Raw genomic sequence first — 18,487 nt, forward strand, 5'->3', positions numbered from 1 at the left:
GGCCTCTCTCGGGTTGGAGGAACAACACTTCGTATTCCATCTGGGTAGCCTCCAACCTGATGGCATGAACGTCGATTTCTACAACTTCTGGTTATTTAATTTGCCCCTCCCCCTTCCCTCTTCTTTAATTTTTCACTCTGGTTCTCCTCTTACCTCTTCTTCTGAGCTGCCTATCAACTCCCCGGTGTCTGTCCTCCTTCCCTTTCTCCCATGGTCCACTCTCTTCTCCAATCAGATTCCTTCCCTAGTCTTTTACCTTTTCCACCTATCAGCTCCCAGCTTTCTTAGTAAATCCCCCCTCCACCTGGCTTCATCTATCACTTTCTAGCTTGTACTCCTCCCCCCCCCCACCTTCTTATTCTGGTTTCTTCCCCCTTCCTTTCCAGTCCTGATAAAGGGTGTCGACCCAAAATGCCACCTGTTTATTCATTTCCATCGACGCTGCCTGAAATACTGAGTTCCTCCGGTATTTTGTGTGCTTACTCTAGTTTAGAAAATCAGCTGGTTACACACCTGTAAAATGCCAAGAGCATTTAATTATCGGAGTCCCACCGTGTTGATACTTAAACAAAGTCGGTCAATGTAGAATTCTGTGTTGGTAAACAGCATTACTGATTTTAGTTCAGTGATAATGTATTCCTTTGTTTTGCAATTTGAGCATTTACTCGGACATTTATGGCAATTTAAGTGCCGGGCCAGATTGGAAAGGTTGGGAGCAGAGGCGAGGGACCGGTCAGTGTTCAGCTCGCTGCTCTGCGAGGTTTACTCGTCTCTGCACTGAACTGAGGCTGTGGCCTGCAACTAACGGGTTCCCGGACTGGCTGCAGTGTTGACTGGCTCCATAGCTGCTGTGAACTTTAGATCTGAATGTTATTTCCTTACGTTTTATTGTTTCCATGATTTGGGTTTTTTTTTGCATATTGGGTGTTGATGGTCTTTTTTTTAAGTGGGTTCTATTGAGCTTCTTTGCTTTGTGGCTGCCTGCAAGGAGACAAATTTCAAGGTTGCGGATAGTATACGTACTTTAACAATAAATGTACTTTAAATTTTGATGATTTTAAACACGAGAAAGTCTGCAGATACTAGAAATCCAAAGCAACACACACACACACACACACACACACACACTCACTCACACACACACACACACACACACTCTCACACACACACACACACACTCACTCACTCTCTCACACACACACTCTCTCACACACACACACTCTCTCTCTCTCACACACACACTCTCACACACACACACACTCTGTCACACACACATACACTTTCTCTCTCATACACACACTCTCACACACACTCTCTCACACACACATACACTTTCTCTCTCATACACACACTCTCACACACACTCTCTCTCACACACTCTCTCTCACACACACACACACTCTCTCTCTCTCACACACTCTCTTACACACACTGTCTCTCACACACACACACACACACACACACACACACTCTCTCACACACACACACACACACACACACACACACACACGAACGACAGCTAATGGTACAAATTAAAAAAGAAAGGAAAAGGTAATAATAATCATTCATTCATTCTCTTATGTGCTGTGTTGTATGATGTAAAGGATCATGGTCTTTCCATGGTTTGCCATTGCCTTCTTCTGGGCAGTGTGTCAGGAGCCAAGTTGCAAAACACAGTGCATGCAGTCACAGCACGCATACGCACAAAAGCACATACAGTCACTAAAATAACATCAGCACAAAGAAGCTGCATGTGCTGGAAATCTTCTGATGATTAACAAATATCCAGACTGTACTTGAATTGCCGAGGTGCAGAAGGCCACGTGCCTATTGCAGGTATTAGAATTCGCTCATTATTATACCAATATAGTGAAAAGCTCACTGTTCATACAGATCAAATCATTACACAGTGCATTGAGATAGAACAAAGTAAAACACTAATAATAACTTCATTATAAAGGGACTTCTACGTTCAGAATGTTTTATTTCATGGATGGGTTGAAAATCCATAAGCAATAAATCTGACTTTCAACACATAATAGACTTTAAAATTGCTGTATTTTTGCTTTTCGAAGTACTGTGTGTGTGTGTGTTTTTAACAGTGAGATTGATTTTAGAGGCCATTAGTTTGCACATTCATACAAAAACAGTGGGTCAGGACTTGTACTTATGCTTGAAGTAGCAATTGTGTTCACTCAGAAAAAAAATTATCAGCAGGATGTAATGGTTGGGTGTTATCTGAGAAGCTCTAAACACTTGTTATTATGCAGAAAAGCAGACTTACTGAAGTCACTACTGTAATATGAGTCCTGGCTCAGCAAAATTTATAATTTTGCACAAACTACAACAACATGTGGACAACAAACTATGGTCTCACTTTCAAGGATGGTACAACTCATGTTCTCAATATTATTTATTTACTTATTTACATTTAATTTTGAATTTGCGTGGTTTGTCTTCTTTTGCACATTGGTTGCCTCTCAGTCTTGGTTTCTGCGAAGATTTTCATTGACTCGATTGTATTTCTTATGTTCCACTGTGAATGCCCACAAGAAAATGAATCTCAGGGTAGCATATAGTGACATACATGTACTTTGATAATAAATTTACTTTCAACTTTGAACATGAGGATCTATTAACTCTCCAAAGTCAAAATAATTTATGTAATTTTACTGTTGTAACTTGGGTAATTCTTGAAATGTCTGATTCTTAAAAGTTTCATCGGCCTCCCAAATGGACTGGTTTTAAGGTGTCAGTAACCTACCTTTGCCCCTTCTCCTGTCAGTAGAAATGGTTCCACCGGGCTCGGTAGCTTAGCCACATGTCAAGGCCAGGAGTTGAACTTAGTTGTCAGAGGCTATTTGAGATGCACGCCATTGGGAGCATTTAATAGGTAGTCTGAGCTTCTCTCCATTACCACCCTCAGCTATCACAACCTTAAGTAACCTTTTAAAAATATACAGTATGTAAAATAAATGAATGTTTTCATTAATCCAGGTAAATAATTCATATTGTGGTCAAACAGCAAAAAGGAATTAATTGCTTAGGGCTTCAGCAAGACATTAACAATTTGAACGGTTCTTCTCAGTTCAAAGCAGGCTTCAGGGCATGTGCTGATTCACAAAACTTAAGCGAGAACTATAAATTTGAGCAGGCCGGCTGGTGGCATAGTGGCATCAGCGCCGGACTTCAGAGCGAAGGCTCCCAAGTTCGAACCCAGCCGGCTCCCTGGCACGCTTTCCACCCGTGCTGGGTTGAGCGTTGAGCTAGCAACTCGACCTCATAAAAAAATAAAAATTGCCTGCTACAGAAACATCAACAGCAAAAAGTTGATGGCCTGTGCTCTCTCGAGTTTAAAGGCGATTTCCTTTTTTTTTATATAAATTTGAGTTCTCTGGTCATGTCCATTGGCCAGTGTTGCTAGTAGTTAATAAAGAACCTGAGAAATAGAGGCAAGCATAGGCCGCTCGGCCCATCGAGTATGCTTTACTTTTCAGTTAGGTCATGGCTGACCTAGACAGCACCATTTCCCTTCTATACCCCTTGAATATACTCAGTGACCGAGCCTCTACAGTTATCGAGGTGGACAATCCCAGAGGCTCACTCTTGTCTCAGGGGATAAGTTTCTTCTCATAGTCCTGTAGTCCTGAATGGCTAACCTCTTAGTCTGTGATGGTAACCCATCAGGGCAAAGATCGGGAGCAACTCACAAGCTGTTGGCGGAATTCAGCGGGTCGGGCAGTGACTATGGAGAGAAACGGACAGCCGACATTTCAGGCTGGGTCCCTCCACAGTCCACATGAAGGTTCCCAACCAAAAGCGTCATCTGCCGAGTTCTCTCCATAGACGCTGCTGGGGAGGCAAAAGCCCATTGGCCTTTACTGCACAAAAATATAACTACATCAGTAAAAGTGTCTTTGGAATTAGATGGATAGATAGATAGATATACCTTATTGATCCCGAGGGAAATTGGGTTTCGTTACAGCTGCACCAACCAAGAATAGAGCATAAATATAGCAATACAAAACCACAAACAATCAAACACCAAAATGCAAACCATGCCAGATGGAAATAAGTCCAGGACCAGTCTATTGGCTTAGGGTGTCTGACCTTCCACGGGAGGAGCTGCAAGTTCGATGGCCACAGGCAGGAACAACCTCCCAGTGTTGTATCTCGGTGGAATATGGCCAAAGTCCAACAGCAAAAAGTTCAATATCCGGTCTACAAACACGTTCCTCAATCGTAATATGACCCAGATTGCACCATCTGTTGTTAACCAGAACAGTAAGCACCCAACTCCTTTACGCTTACCGCTCTCAGTGCACTTCCGGTCAGCCCGAACGGTCTGGAAGCCGTCCATGGAGAATTATACAGAGTCCTCATCAGGAAAATTGTGGACTCCCTAATGAAGGAGGGGTGTGATAGCATTCGAGCGAGCGCAGGAATGTTCACCTGATTGGCACAATTTTTACATAAATAAATAAATTATGCAAAAAAAAGAATAATGAGGTAGTGTTTATGGGCTCAATGACTGTACACACATCTGATGGCTGAGCTGAAAAAGCTGTTCCTGAAATTGTTGAAGGTGGACTTGAAATATTTGCCCTTTCCACCCGGGTAGAGTAGTGGATTTGATCACCCCGGTCTCAAATTCAGATTGACTTATCACACATACATCAAAACGTACAGTGAAATGTTTTGTTTGCGTTAACAACCAGCATTACCTGAGGATGTGCTGGGGACAGCCCACAAGTGTTGCCATACATTCTGGCGCCAACATAGCATGCCCACAACTTCCTGTGTGAAAGAAAACTACCTCTAACCTTGCTCCTGTACCTCCTTCCAATCTGCTTAACCTCTCAAATAATCAAAGATTCAAAGTACGATGATTATCAAAGCATATATGCAGTATACAACACTGAGATTTGTCTTTGCACGACTCGTATTATGTCGTGATGCTTGTTGTTTTGTGGTAGCAGTATAGAGCAAGACCTACTGTAACTGTACTTTATCTCTAAACTAAATACTATATTGCTATCATCATCATTATGTGCCGTGTGGTATAACACGGGAGATCATGGTCATTCCGCGACCATGATTGTTCTTGGCAAATTTTTCGACAGAAGTGGTTTGCCATTGCCTTCTTCTGGGCAGTGTCTTTACAAGACGGGTAACCACAACCATTTTCAATACTCTTCAGAGATTGTCTGCCTGGTGTCAGTGGTCGCATAACCAGGACTTGTGATATGCACCGGCTGTTCGTACGACCATCCGCCACCTGCTCCCATGGCTTCACATGACCCTGATCAGGGGGGCTAAGCAGGTGCTACACCTCGCCCAAGGGTGACCTGCAGGCCAGCAGAGGGAAGGTGAGCATTACACCTCCTTTAGTAGAGACGTATTTCCACCCTGCCACCCAATATTACTATATAAAAAAAATTCAACCGGAGGTGTGCTCATGGACCAATCAGAAATCTGATGCAGAGATGGGCCGAATGGCCTAATTCTGCTCCTATGTCTTATGGTCTGTGGTCTTACTGTATGTCACCCACAGGTAGCCAGTAACAGTGTTACAAACGTTTAGCATTGTACATGGTATCCAGTGTTGCCCCCATCATCCGCTGGCTGTGGTTACAGAGCCAGGGAGCACTGGAGTGGAAATCCCTTTGGTTGCCATGGCCCTTGTTCTCTGGGGAAACAGGCCACTGTGACACTTTGGGTAGAAAGAACAAAAATGCAGGGAACACACACATACAGGCACACACGCACGTTCACGTGCACACGCGCAGGTACACACACACGTGCGCACACACACACACACACACACACACACACACAGACACACACACACACACACACATGCATGCACAATGCTAGTGGAAATAAGCAGATCAGGCAGAGGGGAATAGTCAACGTTTTGGGCCAAGATCTTTCTCCGACGCCAAGAGCGAAGACATGGTGAGCCAGCTTTGTGCAAGAGCGGACTGTGATCTGGACACACCCACTAGCAATCTTGGAGGAGCCCACGAGTATATGCTTTCAAGGACGGCTGTCTTGCCACTGTTAACGCTGCCCATGGCGAACGCTGAGGAAGCAGTTGCTGCTGCTCCGCTGGCCCCAGTCTCACCAGCAGCTGCTCCAGAGAAGGTGGCGACTGGTGCTGCCCTGAATCGGTGCCAAGTGGCAGGTCCTCTTCTCACTGAGGTGAACACCTTTCTTTCACTGTACCCTGCATGTTCAGGGCGGGGGATCGCTCCCAGTGGAGTTCCAGATTAATATTGCCTCTTTCCAAGAGGCTCTCTCCATCCTCCCCCTCCTCTGCAGCCTGTCCAGCCCTATGCAGTCCCCAGTCAGGCTGTGTTTTAAATAGTGGGAGTTTGGTTTATCCTTGTATGGCCCAATTGGCCAAACCCACAAACACTTCAAAATACAACTGTGCTCCCCATAGAGTTCAGCAACCTGAGAACTCTCCGGAAAACCTCAGCCAATGATACTTCCAGAGCAATGAGTCAACATCTGGAGGTGGTTTACAATCCCTTTAAATAACTTTGTATGCTATAGTGGGTTAGAGAGAGGGTGCTTCTCACTGCTGTGTGTCATATAAGGTGGGCAGGAGTTGGAATAACAAGCTCCAGAGTGGAAGCATTGGTGACACATCAATGCGCTAAGGTAGCTGCAATCTCGATATACTAGCAACACATGCACTTTGTGGGCATTTGTGGGTGTACCGGCAGATCTGCCTGAGGGCACGCATGTGCCCACCCACTTCAAATGAAATTTGTTGTAAGTTCCATCTTAGCTCCCTCTGGATTTTAACTTTTGCATTGGCTTTGCTCAAAAGCTGCTTCAAAAATCCTGCGTGGTAATAGTTTGTTAGGTTGAGCGAGCATGGACTTTTCTCTCTCGAGTAGTCTTCTCGTGCCCCGTCTCAGGAGAGGTGAGCTATTTGGCATGTTTACCCCAGGTATCTTTGAGGGCCAGCAGAAACTCAATGGGCCAGATGGCTTCCTTCTGTGTGACGTGAAGAAAATACAGAAGCCTCCGACACAGCTCAAATTGGATGTGGCAGAAACAAGTGACCAAGGCACTGTTTTCGTAGAATCATTTCTCAGCAGTGCATCATCAAATCAAACCTCCAGATCACTATGGATTACAAAGCTACCCTTTCTTTTGGGCCTTCTCTTTAACTTTGCCTACGTAAAGCTGCAATTCTCTAAAATCCTGGTTAGACCGCACTGGGAAAAAAACACATTTCAGGACGTACATTGTATACATTTCTCTGACATTAAATTGTACCTTTGAATATTGTGTTTGGTTCTGGTCACCTCATTATAGGAAGGATGTGGAAGCTTTGGAGAGGGTGCGGAGGAGATTTACCAGAATGTTGACGGGGACTAGAGAGCAAGTCTTATGCGGACAGGTTGAGGGAGCCAGGGCCTTTCTCTCTGGAGTGAAGGAGGATGAGGTGTGACTTGATAGAGGTGTACAAGATGATAAGAAGCCTAATTTGAGTGGATAGTGAGAGACTTTTTCCCCAGGGTGAAAATGGCTAATACAAAGGGGTATAATTTTAAGGTAATTGGAGAAAAGAGTAAGGGACGTTGGAAGTAAGTTTTTTTTTAACGTCGAGACTGATGGGGGCATTGAACACCCTGACAAAGTTGGTGGTAGAACCGATTCATTAGGGACATTTAAGAAACGCTTAGATAGGCATATGGATTCAAATCCAAATCAGGTTTAATATCACCAGCATATGTTGTGAAATTTTTTTAACTCTTAGGTAGGTACATGGATGATAGAGAAATGGAGGGCTGTGTAGCGGGGAAGGGTTAGATTGATTGTAGAGTAGGTTAAGAGTCAGCACCACATCGTGGGCCGAATGGCCTGTAGGATGCTGTAATGTTCTATTTTCTCTTTCCAAGAGGCAGCCGGCTGGCTGACCAAACAATCATTAAATGTGTCCCCTCCAGCCAAGAACAATTGTGGGCTCCACAGGCTATTTTTATTCCTCAGCTACGACTGACTGCAGCAGGAAGTGATTCCCAACCTCTGCATGACTAATGCATAGAACGCCCAAGCACAGCATTACGCTGACCTCCACTGGCTCCTGAGAATGTTTTTGTTCACAGTCTGGAACTGCCAGAACATTACAATGACCAAACAGCTCTGCATCATTGCACTGAAGCTTTCTTATTGAGAAGAGTTCAGATCGTCAAAACGGCTTCCCAATTTCACATTATTGAATGCTTTCAAAATTCCGCCCGAACTTGACGTGAGTTATAGGGGAAGTCTGAATAGGTTATGTCTGCAAATCCAACAGTCCGCTGGCGGTTGGAGGCCAAAGAAGACAGCCTGTCCTGGGGACTGTGTAAGTGCATGGGTGGGAGGGAGGGATGAATAGATTTGTTCTGCTGTTGTTTTTGTTGTGTTCTGTGTTTTTCTGCTGAGCACCGGGGGGTATGCTGTGTTGGCGCCAAAGTGTATGGCGACACTTGTCGGCGGCCCCTGTCCATGGCTGTTGCCTGTCAACGCAAACGACACAATTCACTGCATGTTTTGATGTACATATGATAAGTAAATCTGACTTTATTCTTTAGAGCGTAGGAGAACGAGGGGAGATTTGATAGAGTTATCCAAAATTATGGAGATGGTATAGACAGGATAAATGCAAGCAGACTTTTTCCACTGAGGTTGGATGAGACTAGTACTAGAGGTTCATTGGTGGAGGGTGAAAGTTGAAATATTTAAGGGGAACCCGAGGGAGAACTTCTTCACTTAGAGGGCAGTGAGAACGTGGAACGAACTGCCGGTGGAAATAGTGGATGCAGGTTCAATTTCAGCATATAAAAGAAGCTGGATAGGAGAGGTATGGATGTTCAGGTCAATGGGACTAGGCAAAATAACAGTTTGGCTTGGACTGAGGGGCCTGTTTCTATACTATAGTGCTCTATATATTTTTCATCCACAGCTATTTTTATGGATGTTTTGGGAGACTAAACTAAATTAGCATAGGAGTGGCTGAGTATGTTTACTGAGTTACTTCAACTGAGTTCATACAACACTCGGCCTGAACACAATCGTAGCAGCCATCTTGGCTGTTAAGCTGGGAAGTGGCGTCATCTCAAGAGGCATTGGAAATAAGTCTAACGACCACGGGAAAATCTTCAGATGCTGGAAATCCAAAGCAACACACACACAAAATGCTGGGGGAACGCAGCAGGTCAGGCAGCATCTATAGAAAAGAGTGAACAGTAGGCTTTTCAGGCCGACGTTCTTCATCAGGACCACTGATCCTGATGCAGTCCTGATGAAGGGTCTCGGCTTGAAATGTTGAGTGCTTACTCTTTTGTTTTGTTGAATAAAGCACTAATGTATCCACTAACATGCGCATCTCCCCGGTGACTTTGCTTACATCACAACAACTGTGTACGTTTTAGTCTCTGAGCTTTGGGTGAACAAAGATTTTTAATACGCCCTTGTGCATATGATGATAAACTAATCGATCTTTCCTTCTTTTCTTGTGTAGACAGGTTCAGAAGGGAGCACAGTGGATGGCCCCAGAACAGGCCAAATGGAAGAGGGGTCAACCAACCATGTTGGAGAAAGCAGGTTAAGGTTAGACATGGCGCCGAGCCTGGTGAATGGAGTACGTGGGCAAGAAAGACAAACTATTGCAGTGGATTCGGTTGAGTGGATGGAAGAACAGACACTCCCTCAACACACCAATGGCAGTGTCAACTGGGAAGCAGCTGAAGTCCTGAACCAAGTTCGGAACCATGTCAAGGAAGACTTGGCAACCAGTGGGGTTACTGTGGCCCTGGGCGATGACAGGAAGTTAGCAGCATTCCCTGAACCACTGTTGAGTTTACCTTTATATCATACACCAGCACAAAGCCCTCAGCCTTTGCAAAAGATTAATTTGACTGAGAAATGTAAATCAGAGGTTAACAACAGCCTTGAAAGAATGCAGTTGATCTCGCCGATGAATGATGATTGCCCTCCCGACGACGATTTGAGCACTTTGACTACTGCGTGGGACCTTGCAAAAAAACACGGGAAAAAGCCGCCGAACTGCAGTTGCAACAGCCCAGACCGCCTGGATAACCTGGAGTGGCTTAAGAGAAATATCAAAACTGTGATTAGTGTGGAGCAGAACAGGAGTCCGGAACTTTCCAATAAAGTCAGTGACACGCCTGTGGAGAATGGTGCTTTACAGAATCATCTGCTCAGTTTGGAGAACACACTTATTATCGACTCCCCTGACGTCGCCCAGTACTCTCAGAACGCTTTGACCATCGCGAAAGAGAAGAACATCAGCCTGCAGACAGCGATCGCCATCGAAGCCTTGACGCAGCTGTCGTCCACACTGCCACAGCCATTTTCGGAAGCCTCCCCGCAGATTAACAGTACCTCGCAAATCGGTGACGCTTCATCGAGCTCCGTCGAAGAGAATAAAGCGACGCTGCCTGTCCTGTCCAATACCGTGAAGGAACTGCGCGAAGACCGTCACCCTGAGCAACAGATTCCGTCCCAGAATCCCGCTGTCCAGCAGCCACCCCCGGGTCACCAGGTGTTCCCAGATTACACGCCGCATGAGCAAGCCCTGTGGAATCACCTCAAGAAGCCAGCACCAAGTGAAGGTCACTATGCTCCAGCCATGAAGATGTTACAAGTCCCATTTAACAGCTTCTCGAACTCAGCGCCCACCATGAAACACGCCGAGGAAGCGCCCGCCCACGGGAGTGAGGGGGTCGGTGTTGAGCTCTGCAATGCCAGTCAGCCGATTACCCCTCTGAATGATCCGATGAGCGAGTTAAAGCAACTGCTTGACGGTAACAATAGCAGCAAGTACTCCGCGCCGCAGTTTAAGATGCCTCACGCTGTCGGTCACGAGGACGCCGGAGCGAAGATGCAGCAGGACCTGCCGTTGCTGTTCCCCAACCTGGCAGCTGGGTTTTACAGGATGTTCCCCGAGCAGCAGCCCCTCCAGTCTGTGCAGCAAATGCACCAGCGCAGTAAGCATCAGAAGACGCAGGCCGCACTGCAGCAGCACCTCCACCACAAACGCAGCCTCTTCCAGGAGCAGGAGCAGAAGCAGAACCACCTGCCCGAGCAGCCGAAGTGCTGGCCGCCACACCAGCCGCACCTCAAGCGGCAGAAGCAAAAGAAGACCGCCCAGGAAAAGAGGAGGCTGCAGCCGGCCCAGAGGCCGCGCAAGGAGGCGCCGCCGCTTCACAAGGTCCTGGGCGTCCAGCCGCAGCTCTCCCTGCATCAGTTTCAGCAGATGCAGCAAGCCAAGCTACAGCAAGGTTTGCCGTGCCAGGCGTTACCTCAACAGAACCAGGTGCCGGAGGGATATCAGCAACTGGGAACAACCCTCAGCAACTACAGATCTGCAGAAAATCCACAACAGCAACTCCTTAAGGAATGCCCGATGCAGGCAGGACTTCTCCCAGCGTCTGAAGCTCCCCACCAGAAACAGATAGATAATACCACACCGGGCATTTCTCAAGACTCTCCCTCCTTTGAGGCGTCTACTCCCCAGAAAATGGGTAGCCTCCTGCCGGATCACTTCCCCTGTAAACAGCACATTGGAAAATATCCTCAATTGTCTTCAATGAAGAGCAGCCCCACTAACCAGACAGAGAACAGGGAAACGCACGCAAATTCCGACTCTGTACCTCTCCAACTCCAGCCAGGCGAGATGCCCATGCATAGCCCTCATTCCTTTGAGGACAAAATAGAGGAAATCTTGAAGCAGTTTGAGGACGAGTTCGAGTCCAACTCTGCATCTCAGAAAACCCAGCTTCCTGCCCAGAACAACCCAACATCTCAGGTCGAAACCAATGGAAACCGAACATCCTCTGCAGGTCCACATTCTTCACCTCTCAACCACTCGCAGGACTATGAACAAAGGAGTCATAAGCCGCTTTCTCAAAATACATCTCAGGAGCAGTCTGGGTGCAAAACACCTGATATGGTCAACAAGGTGCAGGAAAATATAAAATCTTTTAATAGTTCTTTTAGGAGCGGATCCTCAAAACACGTGAAAGTTGAATCCTCTGGTGCTATTACCGTGCTGTCAGCTGTTTATTCTGGAGAAAACATGGAAGCTCAGTCAGAAGAAGGTACCCCCACAAAGAACACACCTCTAGATCCTTCCCTCAGAGGCTTTCTGGATTCCCCTTTGAAGTATTTGGATACGCCGACCAAAAGCTTGCTGGACACCCCTTCAAAAAAAGCCCAGTCAGAGTTTCCAACGTGCGATTGTGTTGGTGAGTTTTAAATCTTGTTTCATTTGACATTAGTTGCAAAACAGCTCCATGTGCAATGGCTGCCGGCCCATGCTGACAGGTTTTAAAAAGTGGTCACTCTGACAGAAGGTTTGTTTCAGACGTGTCACTCGTCTGGTTGTTCTTGTAACTGAGCCACCTTCTCCGTTCATAGTCCTGATGACTGGACACAATTCCAGTCAGTTTTATACAGTACTGCGCAAATGTCTCAGCTAGGATGCCCAAGACTTTACACACACTGAATTTGCCAACCTGGAGCAGAGAGCGAGTTTGTAAGTCTGGTAGGAGCAAAGGAAGTTGGGGATGGTGAAGGTGGAGTGCCATGAGATGGGTGTGGGACATGTGGCAGAGGAGGAGTGCCAGGGGCAGTGGAGTGGCGGGGGGGGAGTGACAAACCCAGCCCTGAGACACCAGACAAGGTCATTTGATTCCAAACAATTGGTTTATTGATCATTACAGAATGTCTCTCCGGTGCTTCCCACTCCCTCCCCCTTTTCCCAACCATAATTCCCCTCTCGCTGTCCCCTTCCCACTCTCAGTCCACAATAGAAACCTATATCAGAATTAGGTTTATCATCACTCACATATGTGAGATATGTACCCAGCTAAGTGTGAAGTGTTGCCCCTTGGTGGGGCAAATGCAAAGAGACAGTACACAGTTAAGGGCAAGTCTGTGGTGGCCAGTCCTATCATGTTTGCTGTTGTGTGCTGGGGCAGCAGGCTGAGGGTAGCAGACACCAACAGAATCAACAAACTCATTCGTAAGGCCAGTGATGTGGGGATGGAACTGGACTCTCTGACGGCGGTGTCTGAAAAGAGGATGCTGTCCAAGTTGCATACCATCTTGGACAATGTCTCCCATCCACTACATAATGTACTGGTTGGGCACAGGAGTACATTCAGCCAGAGACTCATTCCACCGAGATGCAGCACAGAGCGTCATAGGAAGTCATTCCTGCCTGTGGCCATCAAACTTTACAACTCCAACCTTGGAGGGTCAGACACCCTGAGCCAATAGGCTGGTCCTGGACTTATTTCCTGGCGTAATTTACATATTACTATTTAATTATTTATGGTTTTATTACTACTTATTATTTATGGTGCAACTGTAACGAAAACCAATTTCCCGCGGGATCAATAAAGTATGACTATGACTATGACCCCTAACAGTGTTGCTGAGCAGAGAGATCTTGGGATCCAAGTTCATAGCTCCTTGACAGTAAATACTCATGTCAACAGTGTGGTTGAGAAGTCTTATGGAATACTTACTTTCATTAATCAAGGCATTGAGTTCAAAAATCAGGAGGTTGTGTTGCAAGTTTATAGAACTCTGATTCAGCCACATCTGGAGTGTTGCATACTGTTCTGGTCACCCCACTATAGGAAAATGTCGAGGCTTAGGAGAGGCTGCAGAAGAGCTTCACCAGGATGCTGCCTGCTTTAGAGGCAGACCTATCATGGACAAACTTGGATTGTTTTGCCTAGCGTGGGGGGAAGCGGAGGGGAGATCTGATAGAGGTTTCTAAGATTTTGAGAGGCAGAGATAGAGTAGACAGGGAATATCTGTTTCCCAGGTTAGAAATTTCTGATACCAGACGGCATGCATTGAAGGTGGGGTGGTGGGTTGGGGGAGAGGGATAGGGTCAAAGTGGATGTGAGGGGTAAGTTTTTTACTCAGAGAGTGGTGGATGCCTGGTATGGTGGTGGAGGCAAATACATTAGAGGCTTTTAAGAGATGTTTAGATAGGCACATGGATGTAAGGAAGATGGAGGGATATGGACGTGGTGTAGGTAGGAGGGATTCATTTTTAGGGATTGTTTGATTTACTTTTTAGCTGGTTAGGCACAACACTGTGGGCCAAAGGTCCTGTTCCTGTGCTGTACTGTTCTACATTCTATGTTCTGGGTCATTGAAATTTTTTTTATGTGTCAGCAGTACAGTGCAATATATAAAATTATTACAGTACTGTGCAAAAGTCTTGGGCACCCTAGCTATGTAAATATGCCCTAAAACTTTTGCACGGTGCTGTACTTTGCTGACCTGCCACCAGCTGCAGTCAGCCATTCTCCATTTCTCTTGAGCCTACTGTCTTTCTCTATTCCTGTTACATTGTCACTTTCTCTCTGTCCCTCACCTCTTTTTCTTCCAGTTCTTCCTTGTTGTGCCATTGTTTTCCACCTCTCATTCTCAATTTTCTCTCTGTCTTGTCTCTCTCCAAGTCTCTTACTCACTGTGTTGTCTGGAAGGTTTTCATTGGGAGTTTGAGGAGATTTGGTCTGTCAGCAAAGACATTCACAAATTTCTACAGATGTACCGTGGAGAGCATCCTAACTGGCTGCACCACCGTCTGGTGTGGGGTGGGGGAGTGGGTGACTGCGCAAGATCGAAATAAACTGCAGAAAGTTGTAAACTCAGTCAGCTCCATCATGGGCACTAGCCTCCCCAGCATCCAGGGCATCTTCAAGTAGCGATGCCTCAAAAAGGCAGCATCCATCGTTAAGTACCCCCATTATGCAGGACGTGCCCTCTCCTCATACCTACCATCGGGAAGGAGGTACAGGACCCTGAAGGCACACCCTTAATGATTTAGGAACAGCTTCTCCCCTCTGCCATCTGATTTCTGAATGGACATTGAACCCATGAACACTACCTCACTATGACACATGCTGGTGATACTAAACCTCATTCTGATTCTGTCTCCCTCTCACCTGCTCTCTCTCTCTCTCTCTCTCTCTCTCTACCTGTTTGTCTCTGCCTCTCTCTTTCTCTCACTCTGTCTGTCTTCCGTCTCCCCCATCCACCCTTACCCACTCACTTTCTCATTCTCTGGTGCTCTGTCTCTCTCTTGCTCTCTTTCCCTCTCTTTCTGCCTCCCTGATGGTCCTTCTCCCTTATGCTCTCTGTCTGTGTGTCAGTCTTTCACCCTCTTTCACATTCTCACTCTCTCTCTCTCTCTCTTATTCACACTCACATTCTCTCTCTGACTATATCTCTGTGTCTTTCTCTCTCTGTTTCTATCTCCTTCCCTTTCCCTCGCTGTAACTCTGTCTATATGTCTGTCTGTTTTTCATTCTCTCTCCCTCTCCCTATATTGCTCTTTCCCTCTTTTTCTCAATCTCTCTATTTCTCTTCTCACTCTGTTACTGTATCTGTCTTGTCTGTATATTCCTCTCATTCTCACAATGTCTCTCTCTTTCTATTCTTAGACTCTGTCTGCCTGTCTGTCTCTCTTCTCTCTCTCTCTCTCTCTCTCTCTCTGTCTGCTTCTCTCTCTGATCATTAGAACATTGCTGATGGCTGATCCAGGATGAAGACTCTGAGCCAAAATCTAAGCCCATTTTAGATTTTTTTAACACTTTTTACAAAGCCTCTCGTCTAATCCTTTTAAGCCGAGCTGATTGGCGGCAATATAATGCAGTTATGTGCTCTGACAGAAGTTGTGAAGTAGCAGAGCATGAAATATTCCTGGCGGGGGAAAAAAAAGCAAATGTGGCTAAAGAAGGGGGCGAGAAAAAAAAGCTGTACGTATTTTCCTTTTCAGGGGGTTAAAACAAGATTTCTTTTTTTCATCGTATCATTGTGGTTAGGTTTTTGTGCAGAGTAAGATTTGCCTTCCCTGGGTTGTAACAAGGAACCAAGAAACACAGAAGTGCAATTTTCGCACTTCCCTGGTGTCTAAAGTGTCAGATGCTTAAATAAAATCCGACGCGTTGCTTTGTTGTAAATGATTGCTGTCTGCTCGTGTGGCAGAGTTCCAACCGGGCTGTATTCTCTGTCCCTCGCAGCACCTTACCAGCTGAATGTGCTATGCATGAGAAAGGCGGACCATTTCTAGCCTGTTGTTGATCTAAATTTAAGCTGAAACATTTGTCTTTGCCCTGGCCTCTTGTGTTTGGCATACCGATTGCTTTAATCTTTGGTTTTCACTGAAAGTCACGGCAACTCTACAACTCATGTTCTCAGTTCTCAGTATTATCTATTTACTTATTTTTTTGTTGTGTTTGCACAATTTGTGTTCTTCTGCAAAAACGTTGGTTGGCAGTCTTTGTAGTTTCTCATTGATTCCATTGCATCTCTTCGTTCTACTGTGAATGCCTGCAAAGAAGTGAATCTCAGGGTAGCATTTGGGGACATACACATACTTTGAGAAGAAACTTATTTTGAACTTTGATCAGACCAATGCAGTAGGACAATCGGTTTGTATGTGGCATGGTAGTGTAGTGGTCAGCACAACACTTTACAGTACAGGTGACTCGGGTTCAATTCCCGCCACTGCCTGTAAAGTGTCTGTTCATTCTACCCGTGACCACGTGGGTTTCCTCCTGGTGCTCTGGTTTTCTCCCTCAGTCCAAAGACATACTAGTTGATAGATTAATTGGTCATTGTAAGTTGTCCCATAATTAAGCTAGGATTAAATTGGGGAATTGCGACAGGGCTCGAGGGGCCGGAAGGGTCTAATCTAAATAAGTAGATAGATAGATCAATAGATAGAAAAGATGAACTACAATAGTGCTAGGAACATAAGCAACTTGCATCAAAAACCAAACCTAAACCCTGTTTGTCCAGACTTCTGCAGTAATATTCTCTGTTCAAAATGCTGACTCTCCATTAACCTTTCAATCGCGGTGGCAGTCTTGTCGACACAAGCATTTTAAGGAAGTCAGTTTAGCAAGATATTGCTGCTACAAAATGCAAATAACACTGGGTTCCTTTTAATTATTGCAAAATATTTATTCACTCAATATCAGTTTTAAGCTCTTTTGGATCATCTTGGCAGATCGGAATAATTAGTCCATTGTAAGTAGACTGTAGTGTGTAGGTGAGGTGTAGAGTTTGGGAGAAGTTGATGGGAAAGAGAGAAGAATCAAAAAGGGGATAAATACAGGAAAGTTGTAAATGGGCAGTGCATACTCAGTGGGCCAAAGGCCCTGCTGCCCTGATGTATGACTCAGTGACAGTTGCTGTAAGACCTGGCCGAAAGTCAAAGTCAAGTTTATTGTCATCTGCACACGTACATGTGTGCACAAGAGCAATGAAAAACGTACTTGCAACACAAACTGCTGGGTTATGGAATTAGGATGGAAGTGTACCAATAAGAGCAGAAGAAGTCAGGAGGTGGACAGGCCATACGGCCGATCAAGGCTGCTGAGCCTGGTCTGCTTTCACTCCCCTTAGCCCTCCTTTCCCTGATCTTTCAACAATTGTTCTATTTCCTGCTTAGCTGCCCAATGATCTAGCCTCCGCAATCCTCCAGAGCAGAGGACTCCAGAGATTCTCCATCTTCTGGCGTGGAGGCACCCACGTACAGGATTGGTAAAAGCTGCGGAGGGTTGCGGTCTCCGCCAGCTCTATCATGGGCACAAGACTCCTCAGCGTCCAGGGCATCTCCATAAGGTGATTCCGCAAAAAGGCAGCATCCATCATTGAGGACCCCATCACCCAGGACATTATCACTACCATCAGAGAGGGGGTACAGGAGCCTGAAGATACTGTACATTCTCAACATTTTAGGGACAGCTTCTTCCCCTCCACCATGTTTTCTGAATGGGAAATGAACTAACCCGTGAACACTGCCTTATTATTTTTGCTCTTTTTTTTACACTACTTACTTAATTTAATTTTTAATATGTACAGTGGATTCCGATTAAATGGGGCACGTTTGGAGCAGTACATTTTGGCTCAATCAAACGGCTGCCCCAATTAGCCAAAGCTTCATGGAAATAGTTAAAAAATATAAAAAAGACAAACTACGTAACGTTACGTATTTAAATGAAATAGAGAACAAATTAGAACACTACCAATACTACTACAGTACTATAAAGCTATGTATTAGTTCCTAATAGTTACTGATAGGGGAATTCTTCTGCCGTGCTTTTTTGATTGACTGTAAATGAACAAAATCTGTGCAGATAAGGCATACCTTCTTATAATGCTTTGGATGATTGCGTCTTGCAAATCTTCATTTTTATTATAACATTCGAAACGATTGTAAATATCTTCATATTTTTTGTAATTCCTAACTTGTTGCTGAAGGAGTGGAACTATTTTCAATCCCAGCTGTTTCTGGCATCTCCAAGCCTGAACGCTTGAAACTGCAATGAGCAAAGCAGATCCAAATTGCCTTACTGCTTATATCTGGCCAACTATCTGTGACATAATCTCTGCTTTTTGAACACAAACACACGCAACTGAC

General features: G+C 45.4%; 1 protein-coding gene across 5 annotated transcripts in view; it reads left to right on the forward strand.

Moving 5' to 3' along the window:
• Positions 1-18,487, forward strand: part of LOC140201867 (methylcytosine dioxygenase TET3-like) — a 330,696-nt gene that overhangs the window by 236,596 nt on the left and 75,613 nt on the right. For 4 of the 5 annotated variants that reach the window (XM_072266613.1, XM_072266614.1, XM_072266615.1 and 1 more), the window contains one exon: positions 9,527-12,275. In XM_072266613.1, the coding sequence (XP_072122714.1) occupies positions 9,527-12,275 (2,749 nt within the window). Of the gene's footprint in view, positions 1-8,331; positions 8,369-9,526; positions 12,276-18,487 lie in introns of those variants that run through there. The other variant, XM_072266617.1, reaches the window with a different exon arrangement.

Source organism: Mobula birostris, chromosome 8 (assembly GCF_030028105.1).
Source record: "Mobula birostris isolate sMobBir1 chromosome 8, sMobBir1.hap1, whole genome shotgun sequence".
NCBI classification, from domain to species: domain Eukaryota; kingdom Metazoa; phylum Chordata; class Chondrichthyes; order Myliobatiformes; family Myliobatidae; genus Mobula; species Mobula birostris.